General features: G+C 35.9%; 1 protein-coding gene across 3 annotated transcripts; it reads right to left on the reverse strand.

Annotated features, from left to right (window-relative positions):
* Positions 1-517: 517 nt before the first annotated feature.
* Positions 518-25,270, reverse strand: LOC144442282 (uncharacterized). Of its 3 annotated transcripts, XM_078131587.1 has the most exons (10): positions 25,110-25,270; positions 20,196-20,289; positions 15,245-15,505; positions 14,151-14,484; positions 13,480-13,566; positions 9,559-9,687; positions 3,483-3,833; positions 2,754-2,978; positions 2,347-2,678; positions 518-2,006 (listed from the first exon to the last, which is right to left on the reverse strand). In XM_078131587.1, exons 1-10 carry the CDS (start codon positions 25,268-25,270, stop codon positions 1,950-1,952), a joined length of 2,031 nt encoding a protein of 676 aa, XP_077987713.1. In that variant the 3' UTR covers positions 518-1,949. The 3 variants fall into 3 exon arrangements, with proteins under 3 accessions (XP_077987713.1, XP_077987712.1, XP_077987714.1); XM_078131586.1 differs by having other exon boundaries at positions 2,347-2,978; XM_078131588.1 differs by lacking the exon at positions 9,559-9,687 and having other exon boundaries at positions 2,347-2,978.
* Positions 25,271-26,190: the final 920 nt, after the last annotated feature.

Below are 26,190 nucleotides of genomic sequence, written 5' to 3' on the forward strand. Positions count from 1 at the left end.
TATTTTTTCAAATAAAAAAATAAAATGGGGGTTATCACCAGACTCTATTTAAAGACAGAAGTAAATTATTGTATTTTTCTGACAAGTTTCATTTAATTGTAATCAATATTGCGAACGAATAATTGTATTATCTTTTGAAAGATTATATTTCTAAGTCAAAAATGTCATTGTTCACTGGAACATTTTCACTAGGTACTAGATAAGGAACTTTTACAAAAATTCCATGTGCACTGAGACAGAACTACAAAATTTATTTTCTTCCTTTGTTTTTTTGGTTGCAAGTTTGATGAGACAGACATACAATTTATGACAAGAAATGTCAAAAAGCATGTAAAACTATGAGTTTCCCTGGCAATAACTGAGTTTCTATAGTGATATCAAAATGTGTCTTCATATTTTGTTTAAGTATATCTGTCTTCAATTCTCATTGCACAATAATGGCTTTAGAAGACAATTATGAAACAAAAGATCATTGTGCCCAATATCTCCCCCCCCCCCCCCCCCCCCCCCCCGAAAAAAAAATACTGTTGGGAATAAATGCAAAATGCTGGTGACTGTGACATTAGGGTTAGGGATTAATGTGTATCCCATGGAAGGCAGGATATCTGTCAGGTGTGCTTCACTATAATCTGAACAATGCCCATAATAATATCGATTTCAAAATATCTTTACATTTGACTGTACTTGTTATAATATTTACCAGTTTCCATGGATACTAATTGGTCCCGGATGGCTGACCTCCGCTAGGCCTGTTTTTGTTTAGAGTAGGGGTTGAAATTACCAAAAACACAATTGAACTGCTCTTCTTCCTTCACTACACGTACATTGTACCTCATGGTGATAATTACAGTACAAATGATGTTGCCTCGGTATTTCACTTATGACATTTTTACACACACTCGGACAACTTCAGATACAAAACAATTATATAGGTGGTGTGTACAGTGTGGATGTAGAAGCAGTCATGTTATCATGTTTGTTATCAGTTGGAAAGTAAACAATTGAAGCTATTAAAATTATCAAGTGCAAGTGTATTGTTCAGCAGAAGCCTGTTTTCACTGCACTGACAAATAGAGCTGATGTTTTACCGTTTTTCAATGTGATTGGGCGAAGGATTCTGCTGTGCATGTTGTGTCTCTATTGTTAGTCTAGAGTTGAACTGTGTCTAGCTTTGTCTTAAAAAACATTACGTCTCATGTGTGAAACATAAAGGCAACTTCATTTCTGTTGTAACGCATTGCTGATGAGAACAACCTGTGTGTTACGCCGTTGTTGTTTTTTAGTCTACATGTAGAGTTGAATTGTGTCTATCTTTGACTTTTGTTTTAAAACCATTATCATTTCTCCTGTAACACATTGATTCTGATAATATTTTAATACATGGACACAAACCACTTTGAATCACTAAATCTACCCATCATTCTAGTTTTAGAAGCACCGTTACACTGTGGGGCAAATCACAGTATCATAAGAAATTATAATTACATCATGCCAAATCAAATCAGATCAAATCATTTTTTAAATGCTAACAGCTTTTGTGGGGACAGAGGGGGCGATTACAAATCACACTTTCAATTTTACACCATTGTCGAATCTTCACTAACATAGATATTTACATAATGGTGACATCATGGCACAGTCCATTATTGGTGAGGGTGTCACATCCGGGTACAGAGGGGCTGTGACATCATGGCATGGTACATTCTTAAAATAGCAGTGTGCCATCATGGCATAGTCCGAAATTGGGTTGCAACAGTGGCACCATCAATAACTGACATCTAGGAGTAAGACACCATGGCACAATCTACAAATGTACTGTTAATGTAGGGGAGTTCTCTTCGACCCTTCTCCTTAATCTGGTATTCACTGGTGGCATTGCAAAGTGTTCTCACCTACAAACTGTCTGTGAGTAAAAATCTAAAAATCCTGTCTTAGTTGGCGTCGTGTTGTCACAGAAATGGGTTTCCTGTTGCACTCTTTGCAGCATACTGATTCTGTCCAGCTGCCTACACACACATTGGGAGAAAAACAGAATGAAATTAAACCATTTTATAAGCTTTTGTATGATCAAGTCTTTGTACAAGAGATAATCCAATATCAAATACTTTACTTCTATGTCACTGAATGGTGACATGATTTAAAGAAATTGGTGGCAAATACCTACTATAGAGTTTCTGTGATAAGCAGAAAATGGCTTGAATTTGATAATTAGATACTGAGGTCAAAGGTCAAAGTTTAACCAGATTGCATAATTATTTTGATTTGAAACATTGCTACTTACAACCATTTTGTTCAATTTGATAAATAAATATATCTGGACGTAAAATAAGCATCATTTTTACTTACCATAAATGGATTTGACCCCATATTCATTTGTTGTTGCTGTGGCTGTTGCATTGGTTGTCCCCAACCACCAAATTGTTGTTGTTGTGGTTGTTGCTGTACCTTGGCAAACTGTTGACCAGCCATGGCTGTCATTCCTGCACCACCAAAACTAAGACTTTGTTGTTGCTGTGGTTGTTGTTGTGGTTGTGGTTGTTGTTGACCAAATCCTTGCATTGCACCACCAAATCCAGCTGGTTGTCCAAAGCCACCAGCTTGCTGTGTTCCAAAACCACCAGCTTGCTGTGTTCCAAAACCACCAGCTTGCTGTGTTCCGAAACCACCTGCCTGCTGTGTTCCAAAACCACCAACTTGCTGTCCTCCATATCCAGCTTGTTGTCCAAAACCACCAGGTTGCTGTTGTTGCTGCTGTGGCTGTTGCATGCCAAATCCACTGGCAGGTTGAGCTCCGAAGCCCATGTTGGCTTGACTCTGGCCAGTTTGTCCGTAAGGGCCATTGGCTTGTACGAATCCTGTTCCTGATGGCTGGGCAAGGAAAGGGTTTGGTGTTTGTCCAAATCCAGCAGAGGTTGCCATTCCCTGTTGGTTCACTCCTTGTCCTGCTGGTGGTGGAGCCATAAATGGATTGGAAGGAGCTAGAAATACAACAACAAAGTTAACATTATGCATCGTTTTAAAAAGTAATTTACATTCAAGTGAGTTTTATATGTAAGCCTTACGATATAACGGTATCCTCATGTCATTATAAATTGGTAAGGTAGCTATAATTACGTGTGCCTCAATATCAACTTAATTTAGCAGAGTTGTTGATGATAATTTCAAATTCTGAACTGATTTCTGTGCTTCCAAGGGCAACAGTCTTGGATTAGTGTAGAGAGCTTTTTGAGATAGAAACAACAAGACAAGTTTCAGGGATACCTAATTATGTAACATACTGGTACAGTCTCACAGACAAGTGTCTGCACCCAACACCATCTATTGAAATGTGCGGCGAAGCATTGTTGAATCACATCAACAGTTTTGCTAGGTAGGTGACCACACGTATATGTACAACCTTAAGTTCAACTTTGTGTGATACTAGTCAGTGTTTACTGAGTACTACACAGAAATTAGCCACTAGAGGGCACTGTTCAACTTACGTGTGGATCCCATACTTGGGCTTGCAGACATGATCCCTCCTCCCGACCATGATGTAGCAGTTCCTATATTACCTAAACTAGAAGATTGCGGCATTGACGTTGCCTGCTGTGCTGCAAAACTACTGCCAGAGCTGAACACCGACGCATTACTAGGTGCAGATGACGCTGGTCCCCCTGACCAATTTATGTTACTAGTTGTATCATGGAATAAAGTATCGAGTTCTGATAGGGCTGCGTATCTGTCACCGGGTTTCATTCCCTGTGGGGCACCAGGAGCTGCAGACACCATTGCCCCAAAATTGTTTTGTTGACTCGTGGCGGGTTGTCCAGGCTGGTTTGGTTGCAATAAATCTGAAAATAAAGAAAGCAATATTGCAGTACTTTTCTGTACGTCTTATTTTAGGTATATATTTGATCATACATGTTATCAGGTGTGGGTGTACTGCATATTTGTTTAATTAATCTCTGAAACGTTTTCATCAGTGCGTTCTCTAGGCCAATTTGATACGCGACTGATGCACACTGCTGTTCCCTTAATTCCTTACTATGGAGTATGTGACACACAAGAAACACGTTTTTTTTTAATCCTTTTGATTCACAACAAAGTTTCTTCTTTTAATAGGGGGTACACTTGAACTATTCTGTTCAGAGTCTGCTCCTCCAATTCTTGGTATCTGCAATAGAATTCTACCAAAAAAATAATGACTTCGATTTCTTGGTCGACACCATAACCTTCGCTCCATGCACTACACATGCATTACTATCATGACTATAGGTGCACATGATGAGAATAAGTCGATGCTACCAAGTTACACTGTTTTCCTTTCGAAACAACAAGCACTTATGTACACAGGTATTCGTTGGGTACCAGGTAGTTAACCCATATTTCTAGAATATGGCATATTGTCATAATTGTCACTGTTGCTGCTGCCACCTCCACTATTACCACCACCATAACACCAACAATACCCACCCCTCCCCCAACTATCAATACCCCCATCACCCCTCTTCCCCTCCATGCCAACATGGGTTTTGTAACTTACTCCGAGCTGGAGTTTGTGGTTGGGGCACTGCTTGATGAGATGTGAAGTCTGTGAATGTGTTCTGACTTGCTGAGGGAGCTGATGGCATGGTAACGAATGGATTAGCTGTAACTGGTGAGAAAGCATTGTACTATTAGTATACTAGCATCAATCTTAGAATCTCTACAGTCCAATGTCAGGATCTGCACTAAAATAATTGTCTTCATTCACCGACACAAATAAATCAAGTGAAATGTCTTTAGGAGTTACCGACTGACTTCTTGTGACATGACCTCTTACATATATGCCATCTCTATGATTTTTTGGCAATGCAAATGAGTAAGAAGCCCACACTTCGCTTCTAGGCAAATTTATTAAAGCTGTACAAAAGTGGCACAAGCTGAGTTCATGATGTATTTTACACCAATGGAAATAAACAAAAGCTCAAGACATACATGTCAACTATTCCGATATAACATTAATATCGTCACATGCCTTCTATACCTTTTAAAATCATTTTCAAATATTGTTACAGTAGCCAAATTTCTAACATATTACCAATTTCCTCAACATTCTTTTTAGGACATGTGCACTTAATTATGTTATCATGTCATTTATGTTTAACATCTGGGTAGATTTGTGTTCAGCCAATTGCAAGTGATGTGTATGTACAATTCAGGAAGTAGAATACTACATAATTTGTGTTTTTGATAAGTGGCAAAAATTACCCCAAACATCTATAAACTTCGCTTATGCCCCTTTAATATTTTCTAAGACTCATAGGAGGATCACAAAATGCACTATCAATTTTTTTGAAGAGTTTTTTTATTTCTATTATACATATAAAGCAGTATTAACTTAAAGGAATTTTCTATTATTGCCAGCAGCTTCTTAAAGTTTAATTTTTGCATAGTAACTAGAAAATTATGAAGTTTGAAATAATTAAAAAGCTATCACTTAAATCATTTTAATTAAAGCAAATTGCAATATGGAGTTCTCATGCACATCATTATTTTTATATTGATGGAAATTATCATATCACGTTTTTCTTTTATTTATAGGATGAATGTTGCTGCCAGGACATTTTGCATAAAGCGATGTCAGAAAGGGGATGCTATATGAATAAGATTTTTACTACTTAACACTTATTCCCAGACTGTTAAGGGCACTAGTAGACATCTATTATCCTAAGATCTGTTCTGTAGCAGCTATTTCCTCAAGACTGGAAGCCAAGGGAAACAGTTGCTACGTAACAACACGAAGGTTAACTTATATGACATTGACAACATTAAGCCATGCAATAAGTGTTTTACAGCGCATCACATTTTCAGGCATGTATTCTTTCCATAGTAAAAGCAAATCACTGGTAGGACTCCCATGCTACATTGATAGTGCCCTATGGAAAACAGAAAATAAATAGTGCCTGCACTATGCAAATTGGGGTCATAATAGCCTAAGGTCACTCACGACACAATTCAAGCAAATCACTGAAGGCTGTACGTAAATGATGTGCTATAATACATAATGTAACTCTCCAAACACAGCTATTTGCACATAAGGATTGGTTTGATATGCGGAGGGAGGGTATCTTTTCAATCCAAAAGTGTAAACGTCCACATTTGGCCTGTAATAGTTTTAGTTCATGAATCACCCCAAATGGTGTGGAATGTACACTGATTTTTGATATTAGGATTTTGACTAGCTTGCAAACATTTTAGAAATTAGAGCAAAATATCAAAACTGCAATTTAGACAAGGTAGGCCTACTGATTTTTTGTGTACACTGACCGAGGGCAAAATAACATTCACCTGTCCACCAAGAATCCAAGGCGTTCCTATCTGAAACAATTGTAAGATTGAATGTGTTCATTGAGGCATGCCATAATTAATAACTTTAACACCATCTCTCAGAGTCTCATTTGAATAGGAAATGTATATCATGCACTATTTTCATCTACATTGCTTTTTTAAAGCAATTCAAAGGAAAACTTATATTAAAAATTATTGCCAAAAAATAAAGTAGCTTGAACCTTACTCCTCATGCATAGATTCAAGTGGCTACATGTACCTGTGGTCTGTGAAGGGGCTGATACCAAGTTACTGGCAGTAGACGTTTGCGCAGCACTCACAGACTTACCACTATATGGGTTTACTGGGACTGTTAATAGATTAATTAGTGTGTTAGTCACAGTATTGTTAAGCATTTGCTACATGTACCTGTGGTCTGTGAAGGGGCTGATACTAAGTAACTGGAAGTAGACGTTTGAATAGCACTCACAGACTTCACACTGTATGGGTATACTGGGGCTGTTAATAGATTAATTAGTAAGTCAGCCGTGGTGTGTTGTTAGCAGTGGCTACAACTACCTGTGGTCTGTGAAGGGGCTGATACCAATACTAAGTTACTGGCAGTAGACGTTTGGACAGCACTCACATACAATGTATGGGTTTATTTGGATTGTTAAATTAAGTATTACATGACATCATGGTATGTTGTTGATGATGACAGGTACATGTGGTCTGTGAGTGACTGATACCAATTTACTGGAAGTAGACGTTTGCGCAGCACTATCTAGACTAGCATTAATAGAATAATTTATGTGCTTATACGTGTACTCATACCATAACAAGTTTTCAGGTAATTCATTGAAAAAGTGATCAAACTATTATAATCAAGAGTTTGGTTCACTGTAAGCCCCTTTAATGGAAGAGATGAGCTGACTTTATATTATTGAGCTCTTTTGATTGGTTAAAAACTTACACAAAACCTAACTGTCAACACATGCAACAATGGTATTAAAATCGTCTCCTGACATTTTAGTACAGTTGATGGCATAAAAATGGTTTCTTTGACATCTTATGTATATGCTAAATAATGTAATCAAAAAGCATATAATATTATGTTATGCCTGAATATCAGGTTTGTGTTCTGGTAACAAGTGATCCTAAGCCCTTTAAAAGGAGATATTTCTCTCTGTTTAAGTTTGCCAACATTGACATGAACCGTGCATATACTGTATGTCAACCACCAGACTTTACTTCACTTGGTATTGACAATCTGTCCTATTGTTTATGCTGAACGTCACTTTTATCAAACAATGTGTTTATACAACCCAGGGTTAAGAAGTACAAATTGACACAGTGTACTAAGTGCCATGTTCTGGGCAAAATGCTGTACATCACATGTATACAGTATCTCATATAGTGCTGATACATTTGAATAGAAACCTACAGTACACACACAGAAAATGCACACATGCACAAGGCTCCTATCTTCAAAGACATGGCCCCTACCACCACAAGACTCAAATTTAACACATACGGTTGGTGTCAGACTTAGGTAACTATTTACTTCAATCTACAGTTTTCTATTCAATTTCATAGGTTTAATACACTGCCACCATCAACAATTTGGTAGTCTAGATATGATGTTTAGTAGTCCATGTGTCCTGGACTACTGCTAGTTTGGTAGCCTAGATATGTTAGGTAGTCCACATGCACATGTCCCCGACTACCACCGATTTCAAGTCCTGAAACTAATATTCTGTTCATTCTGTTCTGTTATGGCTTCACAATTACCCAACAAATCTACAATGACTGATATTTGTGCCAGGTTTGGTTGAAATCGAGTTGTGGTGTCAGAGATAGGGCTGTTCAACAAAAATGGACATAGGTCATTCCTATAGCCCCCCCCCCCCCACAAAAAAAAAACACACCCCCCCAAAAAAAACAAACAAACCAAAACAACAACAACAACAAACAAACAAACAAACAAAACAAAACCATATATGGTACTGCTTATTATATATGCTTACATACAAATTGTAGATTATGGTTTGAATTGAAAACCCAAGTGTTTCCATTGTATATAAAATATGTCTAAATGTTTTCTGAAGTGTAGACTGATCTGATTTTGATTCTGTAACATTACATGACTATATAGCATACATTACAGTGACTGCAATTCCCACACTTACATCAAAAAATTTCATTTTGACTGTTTGGGCATTTTACAGTTACCTAGTATGATTTGGCAGGAACAATTACAGTGACAAATTACAGTAACTTTAATTCAACAATGTGAGATCAGCAGATAACAGTTGTCATATCTGATTTTACACTGGTATAACATCCAAGGTCTGCCTGTAATTACATTAATTCTGATAATCAATAGGTGTGTTTGATTACACTAAAGGCCCATGTCAGATTAGGTTTAAACTTTGGGTGAGGTAAGTTGCCAGAACGATACAAAAAGTTAGTCCTAAATAAAGGAATGATCCTATCTACTACTTATGGTTCCCATGATAGGATAACACTAATGTAAGAACCTGGGATTGAAACCCTGGCCTTTAAGTTAACCATGGAAACAGTGAGGACAATTTAAGAAGTGTTTTTTTTTTTTTTTTTGCGATCATATGTAAATGGTTGTCATTACTGTCTAATTCAAGTCTGGTACATTTAACGGGTTGGAGAAATGCTAATAAAAAAACTAGTGAACTTCACCAAGCAGATCTAAACCAAGTATAACACAGAGATACATGTACGTGTCATTACATTAGCATAAAATGTAAGTACTGCATGCTGTAATAGAGATGTTTACAGGTAATGTTACTACTAGGGTTTCAGTGAATCCTGGATCTGGAATTACCATAATTTCCATACATGAATATTCATAAGCTGCATTGTGCACAAAGTGGAGATATAAGATTGATATACCGAGGATTAGTGCCCTCAGTGGTGAATGTTGACTGTATTGGAAAAAAGATATGGAATTACCTAATTTACATATATGAATATTCATAAGTGCTGCATTGTGGTATTAAGATTGAAAGACTGAGTATTAGTGCCCTCAGTGGTGAATTAACTGGCAGCATAAGCATAAGTTAGTTACACATATGAATATTCATAATTGTTGCAGAGTGCACTATACTAGGTGTGGAAGGAACATTGACAGATTAAGACTGTTAGCGCCCTCAGTGGCAAATTACCTGGAAACATTGTAGGTATTTGTATTGGAATGCTGCATCAGAGGTGACAGAATGAAGTGAGACTTACTGTTACTAGATGGTGGTGGAGGGAAAACAGCAGGAATTGGTGGCTGATTGGCTGATGAAGTGGTGACTGTTTCAGTAGACAGCGGGACCATGGATGGCCCCACAGCTTCACCAAAGGGGTTGGCAGTATCTTCAACAGAGAAATTACAACCAAGTGAGATTTTGGCACAACCCCTGCCAGCCACCAGCTATGTGCTGGAATTCTGAATGACCGCTCAACTTACGACCTTTGAACTTTTGGGTACTATACGTAATGGAAATGTTTCTTGTCTTTCCATGCTTATTACGTGAACAATTTTATGATTCAAATATTTAAAATGATAAATAAACACCTTACACTTTAATTTTCAGAAACAGCCTTTAAGTTTTTACATTTACATTTCATGCATGTGCGATATCAATGCAAGCATTTGGCACAGTTTTGGTGCCTGTGATAGGGGATCATTAGCCATATTATAAGCATATGGAATTGTAATATTTATAAAGGATGGCAGGATTTTTAAACCACTTGAATAGTGGGTCGTTCTGCCCTTACACCAGTGCTAGCGGTAAATTTCGAATCTGGAGGGAAATTTCGTACAGAGCCGCACTGTAATAACACTGCTGTCATTTCCTATTATGGACTTTTTGCTTCTTTTTATCTAGATCACAGGTGATTTTGAATATTTTTTTGCTTTCATTTGCATGTAAAATTATTCACTGACAAAGCAGCTCATGGTGAATTGATAAAAATAATTCTTAAAATTCACATTTTTTAGCATTAATATATTTTCCCAGAAAACAGATAGGTTTTATATTTGTGGCTGTACATGTATTTTGTAAGGGTAGTGAGCAAGTAACATCTTGAAGAGTTTTCTACACTATCAAATTTGCTTAATTTCTGCTACCAGAGTTCCAAATATTCACAAGAAACATGGGTAATTCCAATAAAAGTCACACATCAACTTCGGTAATGGTAAAACTTGATCTTAAGATTGTGAATTTTTATAAGCTTCATTGTCAATGAGGAATTTTACAATCAGCACTAACAGATGTGGGGTTTCCTCTCCATTCTGTACCATCGTCGCTTGTCTCACTTCAAGGTAGGTCAAGGGTTACAAGAATACGCTTACTGAATTACCATATTGAAATGAGTTCCTTACATGCAAATAAAGAGTGTAACATATGTAATGGTATATGCATATGAATAACATATAAGGAATTAATTAGCAAACTGCAAGGATGTGTTATGCATATTCATGAGGGGTTGTATGTGATTGTGATAATGAGACCATATAAGGAATTAATTAGCCATATAAGGAATTAATTAGCATACAAATTTCAAGGATGTGTCATGCATATTCATAAGAGGTCATAATGTATGTGACTTTACATGCATGCTAAAGGATTGCACCACTGTACACACTAAATTGGGATGATAGTTATTTTGAAAATGTAGAGTTAATCAGAACTTAAAAAGAAAAATATCTTAATATTCCAAAATGCTGATTTTACCCATCAGTAAATGATATCATATCATGATAAAAGTCACTACCATGTGTACTGGTAGTCTGGATACCAATGTGGAGGTGTAAATCATAATGATACCGTATAGGAACTAGACTAGAGTACTAGCTACTGAATGTTAGCTTTTTAGGATTTTCCACTGTGTGTACCAGTTCTTCACAAATTCAAATAAGGGCCTAAAAGTTTCTCTTCAAATGGAACATGGTCTATGGTGTATCAGTGTGCCCTCTACATCAATTTGACATGCCACTGACACACAGAAACGTGATGTGACACACCAAAATTTGGTAATCCCCAATCCTAAATTATAGTGCGACTAAATAAGAAAACCCCAATTTCTTCTAGCAAAATTTGTCACTCATTAGAGGACACACTGGTATGTATAAGTATTTATTACTGGAATATTCTTAATGATATGGCATAGAATACAAGTTGCTATCACAAAACATGATTTCAGAGCCTTTCTAGCACCACAGCTAATTAGCTTAGAAGTACTGTACATGTAAATATTCGTCACATGTCTGTGATAACCTTTTGAAACACTTTGAAATCACAGTTTATCAACACAGCTAATTTACTTCCACTGGTTAAAGTTTATCAACACAACACAATAATTTACTTCTACAGGGTAAACAAGTTCAATAGATAGCTTACTTATTGTAATTCTTTGCTATAACAGTCAAATAACATATGAACACTAAAATTTGGTGTGAAAAAGTTGTCTGACAGAGTTGTAGAAAATGTTGGTCCAGACATAAAGAATAATCCTATTCATAGGATAGTATTAGTAGTAAATCCAAGACCATGAGATTCCAACATTGGGGTTTAAACAAAACAATGACTCCACTATGGTCCAGCATATCAGAAGCTAGTTATTGAATTGGGCTGATCAATAAAATTTTAAGAAATTGTGACATTTTACTGTCCTTCATGTTGTAAGACACCACTAGGGGAAGGACGGACCACCACTCAAAACACTACACAATTTGCAAATCTATTTCAGGGGACCAAGTATATCCATTCACTTATTAGAGGATCTGATGCTGAATGATGAATCTGATACTAACTAAATCCAATTCATATTCGAAAAGTATGTGAGTCAATCTTTTAACTGAATCTGAATCTAACTCAACATTTGTATTCAAATCTGCTGGTCAAACGTAGTGTACTAATTTTGGTATGAGTTTTGCAAGAATACACAGATCACTGATGCAGGGTTGTTTATGAAGGCTAAATAATATAATGAACTCTGGCAATTTGCCACTGTCATAACCTCTGTGTGACCAACATCTAAGGTTGCTGGTGGCATGCAAAAAACACTATTAAAACCAACCAAGAATTTTAAATCTCTAGTAATGTCAGCTCGCTTTGGAAGCTAATATATAATATGTATATCTTTGTTCTTGAAAGAGGTATGGTGGCAGTCATGAACACATGAGTGCATTCAGGATAAAATTATTTGCAATCCTTTAGCTAGACTGTCCACAGCGCTGGATGTGTGACTGCACGAGCTCTCATATACATGTATGTGAGTTATCGCAGTTACAGATCAGTGCTGTGGACAGGCTAGTTAACGGATCACAAACGGTTTTATCCTGACCTTCCCCAAATTTATTCCACATACCTAACAACCTGGCATACTAATCCAGGGTCAAACAAAGGTCACAACAGTTCACTAATCTCTGCACTTAATGGTACAAGCTAAGGAATGTGATTATAACACATGCATGTATTGCAAAACAAATTACAGATATGCTGAAACAAAAAGTTTACAAGAGAATGTAAAGATCTCTTTGCTCTTTGCAAAAGGTAATACAAGTACTTACCTTGGAGATAAAATTGAATAAAAACATTTACCAGGAAGAGATTAAATATTATCATTTAAATTCATATTTTTTTTTTATCTGGGAAGAGATATTGTGTAGTTTATTGTTTTCTTTCTCAAATGAGATGTAATGGCCTATGGTTCATATGAAGCAAGATATCTCCATTTTTAACTTTTTACAACAATTAGCTAAACACTTGGATATATCCTTACAAATGGTTTGTACGACTGGGAGCAGCTTTTTTGGATCAAAGTTTCTAAATATACTCATTCACAAAAATACTTTGCAGTTAACTCTTCAAAGTTTTTTTCACCATTTTTGAGTTGGAATTTTGTTCATTTACAGGATTATAATTGTTAAAATGGCCACATCTGAGAAATAATTAGTTTTTCCTAAATATTGATTTATCTGTAGGTCAAAAGTACTGAAACCTATATCTGCAGGTTCTACCGGAACCCCCCTCCGGTTACCCAGGTTCTGAAACCTTAGTGAAAATTCAGACCATGATGGCCGTGACACGAACACCTTCAGATATGACAAAATAGTTGGGTGCTGATGTTCTTGTTTATCAACTTATTTTATTGACTTACTTGCTCCTGAAAAGCCAGTTGGAGGACCAGCTGCTGGCTTAGCTGCCTGCTGATCAAATGCTGAGCTAAAGTCTGCAAAACCGCCACCTGTGAATTCAAATGATGAAATTATCTCTAGATCATGTTATTTCTATGTGGGGCTAAAACCTCAAGGGAATGAATACCTGTTGTTATTCTACACACCTAACATTGGTGGCGCTCTACAGCACGTACACAATTGTCTTCGAAACTGTCTCAATAAATTTGTCAGAAATCAGAAATCTATCCAAATTTTACGAGCTATCACCCTCTGTTACTGGGCTTCCTTCAAATTATGGTAGAAGGTATGGAAATCTATCCAAGTTTTTCCAGATTTCTTCTCTGACACAAGCATTAATGTTTGGGTTTGCTATAAATGAAAGAAGCTCACCATAACATAAACTAAATTTGTTGTAAACGAGGAAAGAAAACTGACATGTTTAGGAATTGAACCCACGTCCCCTTAGTTAGAGTTCTCTAACCAGCTGAGCTAACATGTCAACTGGTAGATACCATGAATTGAACCCACATCCCCTAAACACTAGTCAGAGTGCTCTAACCAGCTGAGCTAACGTGACAACTGGTAGATACCGTGAATTGTTCCTGATGTTTCTTCGAGGCAGTAGTAAAACAAGATCTCTATTAATTTTTACCTTGTTGTTGTCCAGACCCAAAAGGATCAAAATGACCTTGTTGTTGCTGCGGCTGTTGTTGTTGTTGCTGTTGTTGTTGATGATGTTGTTGTTGTTGTTGTTGGGCAGTTCCAAAAGCAGCAAAATTACTTGTTGCTTGTTGCTGTTGTGGTGGTGGCTGTTGTTGTTGCACTCCAAAGGCAGACGTCCCAAAGGGGTCGCCTCCTAACTCTCCTAAGAGGTCCACTGATGGCTTTGGAGGCTGTACTGGCTGTGGTTGTTGTTGTTGTTGTTGGTGGTGTTGGAACTGAGGTGGAGTGGGTAGTGGTGCTGCTGTCTTTATTTGTGGAGGTGACTGTTGACAAAATCACAAATAATTAACTATTATCAAAATGTTGATGCTGTTAGTCTTAGTCTCCTAAACGCCCAGTTTGAGTACAATCAAAAGAGGCACACGCTGAGTTTATTCAAAGTAGTCTCATCGTCATACCCACTCCCTCTTTAACGGCACCATCCAAGACACACCATCATGGAAGAAGTAACAGTTCTGGTTTGCAAGAATGAGTAGTCTACTTACTAAACCACACTTAACCATCACTTGCAAGTGAATGAACTCAAACCTGGTATTATGATATAACTTATCAAGGAATCTAGTCCCTACCATGCAATCAACTGTTCTACCAACACCAGAAGACAATTGTAATGTCATAGAAGGCATGCATCGACACTAATATTATACTAGAATAGTTAAATCAACATTTTATGTAAGTCAGTCCTTGAAATTAACTTTTTTTTCTTCGGTAGTCCTAGTGGGCTACCAATTTCAGAAATGGTACCCCAACAATGGTAACCGATAGCCCTATATTCCTGAGCTGAAAACAGAGTTCCTCTATTGGAAATATATGTGTCATTAAAATACTTTTATGTCCGTAAATCTTTCATCCTTTATTGCATAATCAGTGGTAGCCTGAGTGAGCTACCAGTGGCAAATTATGGTAGCCCCATGACAGGAATTGGTAGTCTGTGGAGATGGCACTACTGTTAATTTTGAGTCATGTTCAGAGTGAAAAGCTTATAATCTCAGCTTAAGCCACTACAATGTTACTTCCACTCACCTGTGAATGATTCTGTACTTGTATTGGTGCAGGGTCTTTACCCAGAAATGTTTTGAGAGGTTTGGCTTCTGGTACACTACTAGCATTTTGCTGCTGTTGTAGTTTTTGTGAAGCGAGAATGGCAGCCTGCTCTGGAGCTATGTACCACCTTTTTCTTTCATATTTCTGTGACATGAAATCTTTGACTTTCTGCTCATCTCTTGATTCAGGTTCAGCTTGTGAGCGTGCATCCCATAGACCTAGCCATACATGGCGACAATACTGTAAAAACAAAATATACACATTTGTTTAGAGTTAGACTGGCAGAGCCACTTATTTGTTGCTTTGTTTATCTACAATGAAACATTACAGCAATCTTTTTATGTAATAACAATGTTGGCTTTTTTATTTACTGATTAAAATCTTACACAAGTTACAGAATTGAATACTGCTTGCTTTCTTAATACATCTATATCGTTCATTTAAATAAATGTAGCCATTTGTTTTATATTTCGTTGTTCTGAGCGTGAGCACCTCCTTTCTACAAATACCATAGGAGTTCATGTTCAAATCTTGCGCTTAAGCATAGCCAATCAAAATTTGTCTTGCAGTTGATGCCAAAACTGAAGATGAAAACAAGCAGACCCACCTAAAAATTAATAATAATATCACTGTCTATATGCTCAGTGCTCAAGCTGTTTGAACAGAGCATTTTGAAGTACTGCACCCATAAGTTTTTGATATAAGACACCTTTTCATTGGTTGAGTGGGTTACTCAATATGCAGGATTTGAATGAGAACCGTAGTGGAATAAAGAAGTTTCAATAAATTAATGATGTCTGGTCTTTCCTGTTCTTAAGTTGTTAAAATGTCTTACATGTAACATTACAGAAAATTTTTATACACCACTTCCTGTTTTTAGGTCAAAGGTCACAAGGGGAGTGTCAACCCCCTAGCCTGTATTTTGACTCTGACAATTTACATCTCTAGAGTTTGGGCACTTCTTGACATTAATCGTTACATAAAATGGTCTCATTACATTTCATTTTTATGGGGTGGGGGTACTTTGGTCTCAGTGCAGATTTTCCATGAAGGTTTGAATTCTTGTACATATCCTGGAATTAATCAATACTACAGGATATATGGACAGACTTCTGGAATGTGTTTGAAATGTGTATGGTTCAATGTTCCTATCCCTATGACCTTGTTAAGGAAAAGCGCACTTCCAGGGAATATTTAGTTAGAACAAACTGCCATGGTTTACTAGTATGCCTTTACACACAAGTTACATAATACAGTACAATAGCTTTGACCTTGTTAGCACAATTCCAGTTGATGCAATGGTTAAATATCGGATCAACATACACCATTGTCACTATTGTCAGCTGTACATGTTTAAAGAATTCAATAGTCTCATCTCATGAATTCATGATCAGTGATCTAGGAGGTTTTAAACAATGCATGTATTCAATTTACAATGTGACACAGTTTGATAGTCACCAGTAAATTACTGTGTACAAGTACAAAATCGGTTTGAATCTTCAACTATTTTCACACTTCAATGGGCTGTTTCATAATTTATTACCAGATGTGGTCAGATTCAAGGAGTTAATGACAATGGCTATTTATGGAATGAGGATGGGCATTTATGGAAATTTGACTTTGGACATTAGCGTTGACCTTGTTAGCACAATCTCAACTGATGCAATGGCTTAAATATCAATCACATACACCATTGTCGGGACATCAATTCTAAAAACATGAATGTCAAAAGTCAAAATTCTATGAAGTCAATTCTAGATGAATATAAATGAGAGTGTGCTAATTTAATAAATTATTATTTAATTAAATTATGATTATGACGTCATACTACATTTTTTATTATATGATTCAACAATGTTATCATTTTCAAAACTATTGTTAGAGCATTTATCTTTTTCTGTACTATCTGATTATTAGCAAGTATTTTGGAGCATTTTCCGCACGAGATAAAATTACCTAAAATTCATATTTCTATTCTTTACAGCGATGTTATGTACACATTTATTATACAACAGAAATGATAAATTATCAAAGGGACATAAGCTAATTAATTCATATATTGTGGGGGTGTTTGTTTTTTGCTGTGTATCAAAACGTACTTGCAATATTCTACTTTAACCATCACTCTAAATACCCAAGCCTGGTATTCAGGTAGATGTGAATGATTCCAATAATTTAGTATAGATACACTAAAATGCTGACACAAATCCAGAATATGTTATCAACTGTGCTAACAACACAAGGTTTGTTTTTATTTAATGTCATTGTAGGCATGCATTGACATAGTCTAGTTCATATACAGTATCATTACAATTTACACCCCCACTCACACAGTCTAGTTCCTATACAGTATCGTTACAATTTACACCTCCACTCACATTGGCATCCAGACATTGACATGACCACTACACAAGTAAAGAACAGTTCAATCAAGGTTTGTTCATAGTTTAGTATTTTCACCTATATATCATTATGGAAGCTTATAAATGGCATTTCAGCATCCTTTATCAAACTGCACACAGATTATACACAGATTACACAATGTATATATGTAGTTAAAGTGGAGATATGATAACAAGTAATGTACATAGCATATGTTACATAACGTTCCTGTGATTACTTGCACCAGTGCTCATGCATAGTGGTATTTACAATGTACACTGCAGTGCAATACTGAACACATTATTGTATACAGGTACGCAAAAGATATGCAAATGAGCACATGATAATTTCTAATACAGGAAAACACAGTATGATTTTGACACAATTTTGTTGTTTTGGATAAATGTTATAATAAAAGACACGCCAGCACCACTGTGGGTACATGTATACATATACTCAGGGGTATTTGCTTGCACTTTCATGAACATAGGACTGTCTGCAGAGAATTCTGCAAACACACATACAATTACAAAAGCTACACTACGCTACGCTACATTTGCACTCATGCATCATGGGGTTCTGTCATAATACTGATAAAAATATATGAATGATGTTTAGAGAACCCCCTGTATTTCAATAAACTGTAGACACATCCATACAATGAAAATCCCTAGCGTTATCATCTGTACAGATGCCAAGATTAAGTTAACAAAAGGTACTATTATTCAATTTACAAGTGACAGAGAGGATCATAATCATCATTCACATACACACTCACACATAATAGACATATTACAGAGGAAAATAATGAATTCTCAGTCATACTGCAGTGTAGCAGCCAGCCTTTTGAAAGAGTGGGACATAGTGTCCCAAGACTTTCATTTTTCTGGGTCATCATAAATTTTTTTGGGACATTATAAAAAAAGCGTCAATGGCGTTGTAGCACAACTGTACAGTTTTTAAAAAATATTTACCCACATGCTGATCCATGCTAGATATTTGCTGAATGATTATGCAGTTGCCTATCCAACCCTGTTGTTATCTATGCAATACAGGCGATCATTTGGCTGTTGCTACAATCTATAGCCATGATCATGTTGCTAAACATATTTGCATACAATTTTAGTGTGGGTCATCTATGACCCATCACTTCCAAAACTGTGGGTCAGGTCAAAAAAATGTGTGTCAAATGACCCAAATACCCCCTCTGGCTGCAACACTGCTACTGATGCATGTATCAAATAAAAATCCGTCTTTTGACATAAATATGGATAGTCAATACATGTATTCTTAAATTATTGATAAAATTTCGAAATGATTCACCCTTTTGTTAATTGATGACAAAGAATGAAAGAATCAACATGATATATTTCGATTTTTTTCACGACATATTTAATTCTGCCAAGTGAGGTAGCGAGTATGAGTACATAAGCAGACCAATGGCTGAACCTTTCAGACTATCAGATTTACTAATAAATACATATTATATATATATGATGAACAGACAATTTATTGAGGGCAGTCACACAGTCTGCCATTGATTAGCACTGTCCAATTCTAACAATATTTAACTTACAAATAACACAAATACTAATAACTCATTTAACACATAATAGTATATTTTATAATTAATTTTATAAAAGATTATTGCTTTGGTTACATGTATTTCTATATTTTTTCATTCATTTATTTATCTATTTTTATTATTATTATATGACTACTTTTATTAAATTTAACTTTTTATTATTATTTTTATTTCTTAATGTATACTTTAAATTTCTTTTATTTTACTTAATTTTGTGCTTTATAACCTTTAGTATTTCCTCTTGGAATTATTATGTGTTCAAATAAATTATTAAGACCAATACATGTACATTATACACGCAATGATGTAATTTAAATAAGCCAATATTTGCTTAATAGTAGTTACATGTGTGTATCAAGGAAAGTCATATCCCTGCATTCATTATTGAATAGATGGAAACACACTATTCAAAACCTGGGACAAGAAATGAATGAATTGGCATACATGTATATGTACACTGCAGGAAGACCATGGAAGTAAGACCACGGAAATCATTTGGGCATAAATGTATATTGCAGGAAGACCATGAGAATAAAACATGGAAAGTATTGGCATATATGTATATTGTAGGATGACATGGAAGTAAAACTATGGAAACACTGGGCAAACAGTTACATTGCAGAATGACAACGAGAGTAAAACATGGAAAACACTGGCATACACATACATTGTGTACATTGCAGGAAGAATACGAAAGTAAAAACATGGAAAAAATATTGGTATACACGTACATTGCAATTTGCATGATGCCTTGGGAGTAAACCCATGGAAAACACTGGGCATACACGCACACTGCAGGAAGGTAAAACATGGAAAATATTGGCCAATGGTATACTTATATAATTGTATACGTAAATGCAGGATGAGATGGAAGTGAAACCATGGAAAATATTGGCATTCATGTACATTGTAGGATGACATATGTCAGTGTCATACATTCCATATGTAAAAGATATACTGTACCTCATTTCCTTTCTGTTGCAGGAACTCCATTTCCTGTGGTGTATAACTGGCCATGGAAATAGACTTCACTCTGTGTGGTGGATTAAGTCCACGTCTGCAAAGTATACAACAAAATAATATGAGTGTCTCCTTTGAAACTCTATAGATGTACTTCACATATAGACTGCTGTACTAGTATACATATGTGTGTATATGTGTGTGTCTGTCTGTGTGTCTGTGTGTATGTATGTATGTATGTATGTATGTATGTATGTATGTATGTATGTATGTATGTATGTATGTATGTATGTATGTATGAATGTATGCCAGTAAAGAGAATGTTCGAATTAAATGTTTGAATTATGAGAAGTAAACATTGCTAAATCTTAAAGGTGAATGCTACTCCAAGAATAAAGGCATTTTCATAAACTATGAGTTCTGGAGAGTCATTTCATGATTTTACACCAACCCTAAAATTACTTGCGATTTCACGGGGACATCAAATTCATCATGAATATTCATGAGAATAGATTTACATCGAAGGGAATAAGCACTCAGGAGTCATGAATATTCATTGTGCAACAATGAAGATATCATTTCTGCTGACTCCCCATCATGCAATGGCCAACAGGAAGGATACCCTATAATGGCACATGATCAACTTGAACTTGAAGTCTGTCTGAAATTACAAGTAATTATGCTCAAGAATCCAAATCAATCAAAAAGAAGAGACTGAATAATAGGTTTCAGGATTACCTTATAGTGTCAATGCTGGTACAATATAATTACATGGTCCACAAATATTCAGTTGCTATTCAGTCTGTTGGAGGGTATCATAGATTTTTTTTTTTTTTTACAGGGTTGTATAAGGATAATCTTTACTGAAAAGCTTTAATATTACAACATGTTTGAATTAAGCATCCTAGTGTACTGAGCCTTGCATATTACAACATCTTTAAATGAAGTGTTCCAATTCATTGAATCTTACACACTTCACAAGTCTTTTGGATAAAGTATCCAGAAGAGAGTGCCCTCTAAGCCAATGTGATGTACCACTAATACACACAATTTCTAATGACACACCAAAATTTGGTGTTCCCTATCTCTTACTATGCGGTGACTCACAACAAATTCCAGTTTTTTATCATTTTTACTCACAACAACCAAATTTGGCTATCACTAGAGGGCATACAGATCCCAATGCACTGAATCTAAATACAACACTTTCAAATAACGCCTCCTACTTCAGTAACTCATACACATTTTTATTTGATACCCTACAAACTTAAATCAATTCACAATCAGCATGATCATGATATGTGATGTTTGTTGATAATGTGCTCGGTTAATACACAAATGTTTTCTGTTTTGAGTTGCCATAGTACCTCACTTCTATGATGTGTATTTGTCCTGGACTTGGTATGGATGCTACTTGCAAGTAACGAAGATGGTTTGATATGCTCATTTATGAAATACACACATGAGTTGTATCACATGCTACCCCCCCCCCCCCCATACACACATCTCACCTCAAACTATTCATCTGTCACATAAAATCAACAATGGACAACTATTTACTGGTACATTTATTAACTTCATGTCATCATCTGTTTCCATTATTCACTCTGTCAGTTATTGATGTCATCAACATTACAGTATATCTCCTCTCTGGAGCTAGGACCAGAGAACACCTTGTATACATGTAGATATGCTAAATATTGACATCATTTTTGTACAGTTTAAAATAATCTTGTGTGAAAATTGGGGTTCCTTACATCCCACAGTCGTGAGGATCTGATATATCTACAAATGTATGTCTGTCTGTTTGTTTGTCTGTCTCTTGATCTGTCTGTCTGTCTCTTGATCTGTTTGTCTCTTGATCTGTCTGTCTGTCTCTTGATCTGTTTGTCTCTTGATCTGTCTGTCTGTCTCTTGATCTGTTTGTCTCTTGATCTGTCTCTGTTGATCTGTCTGTCTGTATGTCTCTGTTGATCTGTCTGTTTGTCTGTCTCCGTCATCATTATCTCAAAAACTTATGTCTGCTGAATAGTCAATTTACATCAAACTCATGATACATAATTATTTATGATCAAGTATTTTTTATCTGGTCTGGGAACACTAATATTAACAGGTGGCTGAAATTTGGTAATATTGGCACAGTTTCCAATATGTTGTACCATAAAGTTGGTGGAAAACCATGGTGAAATTACTGGGGAACTCTGGCAGATTTACCTACTTACCAACCTTAACAAAAATGAACACAATATTTGCTGGTGATGATTGACACTAATGAAATGCCCTTCAGTTTACATCTGGTTAGTATGTATAAGCTTGAACTCCATAATCAGTTAGGGGTGCTTTTACAATATTTACAGATATACATTGTATGTACACAAACGAACAAATATCATAGGCACTGCCCATTCATTGAAATACAAATTGTAACACAGACTGAAGGCTTGCAGTGTGCCCTCCAATGATAGGCAAATTTTGTTGTTGTGAGTGAAAATGAGAACTCATTTCTTGTGAGTCACCACATAGTAAGAGATAGGGGAACATCAAATTTTGGTGTGTTACTAGAAATTGTGTGTGTCAGATGCATGTCAAATTGGCCTCATGCTGAGGAGGAAATTTTGAACCAATCAATCACACAAAAAATGAGTACAGAGAAAACATTGAAAAATACACAATACTTATATGATGAATGGCCATTTGTAAACATATGGGTTTTGTCCTCATAATAACAATTTAGAGGACAGTGGCAAGGTCAATTCCATCTTAATTTAAGATAAGTATAATTACTTATATAAATAAACTAACCAATCACATTAATAGTACACATTCTTATCTACAGACATTCTAGACATAACTGTTTATTTACAAAAGCTTCAGGGTGTTTCTGATCACAGGTCAAACATGAACAGTGTTTGGACTTCATTTACTACAATGTGATTGCCTATTAATTTCAACTGAAGACAAGGGCAAAGTTCAATACACTGGTCTTTTGTTTAAAGTGAAAATTCTTGTTAAATAAATCACTTTAATCAGTCAAGCCCTGTGACATACATATAAAACTTTTGGAAGCATGATCTACTGCGGCATGACTGAAGTGGTGTAGATAGCTATGCAGAATGGCATAGACTGAAGTTCTGATGCAGTATGACATGGACTGGACTAAATATTCTGCAGCAACATGACCGACAGGCTGGACAGAAAATTTTCTGCAACATGACAGACACTGGAATGAAGTTTTACTGCAGCATGACTAAGGCTGCCTGACTGGACTGAAATTCTGCTGCAGCGTGACAATGAATAACAAGACTATGACATGTGAAGCATTGTAATTACAGTAACTGCAGCAGTACAGCTACAGGAGTAACTGCACTGCTGGATGTTGCAAGCTTTAAAAAAGACTCAATGAGACATTAACCTTCTATTAAAGCCAATATCATATACCATTTCTCTGTGACCAGCCAAAATTTGTTGTTCTGCTAGCCCTTACTATGTGGTAACTCACAAGATAAGAGTTCTATCATTTTGACACGAAACATTTCATGAATTATCAGAGGGTATAGTGCAGTGGGGTAAACACTGCGGTTTGTGAAGTTACGTGTGTGAATGTGTTTTCTTTTACATCAATTTATTTTAACTTATGATAAAACATACATTTTATCACAATTTATAATATCAATTAAATTTAATTAAATTTAATTCAATTACATTTAAGTGAACACTGAAAACTGCAGTAATGAATCAGACATGAAAATTTCCATCAAGATAGGGAGTTGGGGTCAGGTCAAGGAGTATTATATCCGTACCATAAATTCAAACAACTTTATCTACTAACAGTTTCTAAATACAGGTGTCTTACTGAACTGTCTTGATATATTTTACATTTGGGAATTTAAGATTTTTGTGGCTTGTTTTTTTATGATTTATAGTGCTGTGCTGGCAATGATGTCTGTTTGTAATGTATGTACTTACAAAAAAAAACCTGGCCATGAAATCATGGTTATCCAAATTGTAAATAAGACATAACACACAACACATCATTCATATATTTCATAATTATAAATTAAACATAGGGGCTTGTGGGCAGATATCAAAATTACTCAGAATGAGTAATCATGTTGTATCACCTCTGTAGTTCACCTGTCTGCCAGTACCTATCTGTCAATCTGACAAGAATTTGGTTACACATTGAGTTGATTAACACCGTTTTTATTCTGTTCTTTGTTCTACACAATGATCACTGTCAAAACGTTCCATTGTATGGTAAACCAGCGCTTGAATTCAATTAATTGAAATAGGTGAAATGATAATCATTTCTACTGCGTTGAAGTACTTATATTTCTTTTATGACGCTAATACCAGTACGATATCCCTGCTTATTTACACAACCGGAAAATTAAAATCTGTGACACGAATGTGTGATCGTCATGGGGCCAAAAAACGTTGAATGAATTCCAGGTGAAATGTGTAAATATATGTAAATATTTCAGGACCTTGTAAAAAAATGAAAATTGACATATTTGACCAATCAGGGAGATTACGTGGATACATATTTCAACGATTGAAGCCATCGATTAACATCTCTGTGTAACTCCCATTTGCATTACATGTAATAGTACATAATGATGAAACGTGTTCACTATGGAGTCACGTCAATGATCAATTCGCCGGAAGTACGTTATTTTCCATCGTTATTTCTCGAATACGGACATTTGCCCCGGGCGATCCATATGATATCAATAAATTCATTATGTCTTGTGATCGGAGAAACTATACGCGACGGTACTGTGATTGAGGAACTACACAAACGCCGTACACCCAAATCAGACCCGCCCTCACTTTATCGCGCCCGGTCAATGAAATGGTAATCGCCACCATAGACACCGGGCGAGTGATCACGGCGAAAAAATAGTGCTAACTTACAGGATTCCGCTGCAGGTTGTGCACACAAACGAGCCTATCGTCATGTTAACATATGTAGGCCCTCTCTGACCACAATCGAAACATTTCTTATTCGGCTCTTGGGCCACCATCTCCCTCAACATCTTCAAATGCTTCTCCTCTTGCTTCCTTTTGGACGCCATTTTGATTTAGCTAGTAATGGTCGGCAAAATCCGACTATCATCGGAATTGTCCTCGAACGAAAGAAATATTATCTCGAACATAGCAAGTTTTTTAATCCCCGTAACACCCTTAAAATTCATGCAATATTTATATTTCAAATGATGTAGTAAGAAATTTTGTTGGAAATGTATATTCAAGTATAATTCTAATTTGATATTCTCTTCCAAGATATGTAGTTAGTTATCTATTTTGTTGAGAAAGGTGAAGCCCGCCATATTTGATTTGTAAATAACCAGACCCTGCCAGACACGATAAGTGAATGTGAATACTTCCATTGTAATCCGTTTGGTTCACCCGAATCACTCAGGATTTATTCACATCTCGCATTTAGTGGTCGTTATAAAGTTATCATCTTCGCACTAATGTCATTTTCTTGTCAAGCAAACGTCGTCAGCGCAACAAGGCGTACTAAAGGTCTTCTGAGGTCAATGAACTTCGTCTTTGTTTTTGTGATATTTTTATCGCGTAATGTATACGTGTCAAGCTATCTATATTGCAGTAAGTCCAATTCAACCAGTAGTAGGTAAGACATTTTATGCCAGATTAAAACAGCTCTTTCAGGGAAAAGATACAAAGCTTAAACTATGCTGTTTACTATTATAAATATTTATATTATAAATTGGAGTGGCCCTACCCCTAGCCCTACTCAGGTACTGAGCACATTACATACAAATAAGATATTTTTTATCTAGATACTGCATGCACGACTTTTCAATATTAAATATATGGTTTAAATTTTTTACTAAGAACTCACGGTTTTGTCCAATCTGCAATAATTGTAGCGTTAGTTTTCGTTTTGAGGTTTTTTCTTTCTGTTTTTTTTTAAATCTTTTTGTGATGTTTATTACAGCTGTAAGCTCAAATCAAACATTACATTTCC

The sequence above is a fragment of the Glandiceps talaboti genome, chromosome 11 (assembly GCF_964340395.1).
Source record: "Glandiceps talaboti chromosome 11, keGlaTala1.1, whole genome shotgun sequence".
NCBI classification, from domain to species: domain Eukaryota; kingdom Metazoa; phylum Hemichordata; class Enteropneusta; family Spengelidae; genus Glandiceps; species Glandiceps talaboti.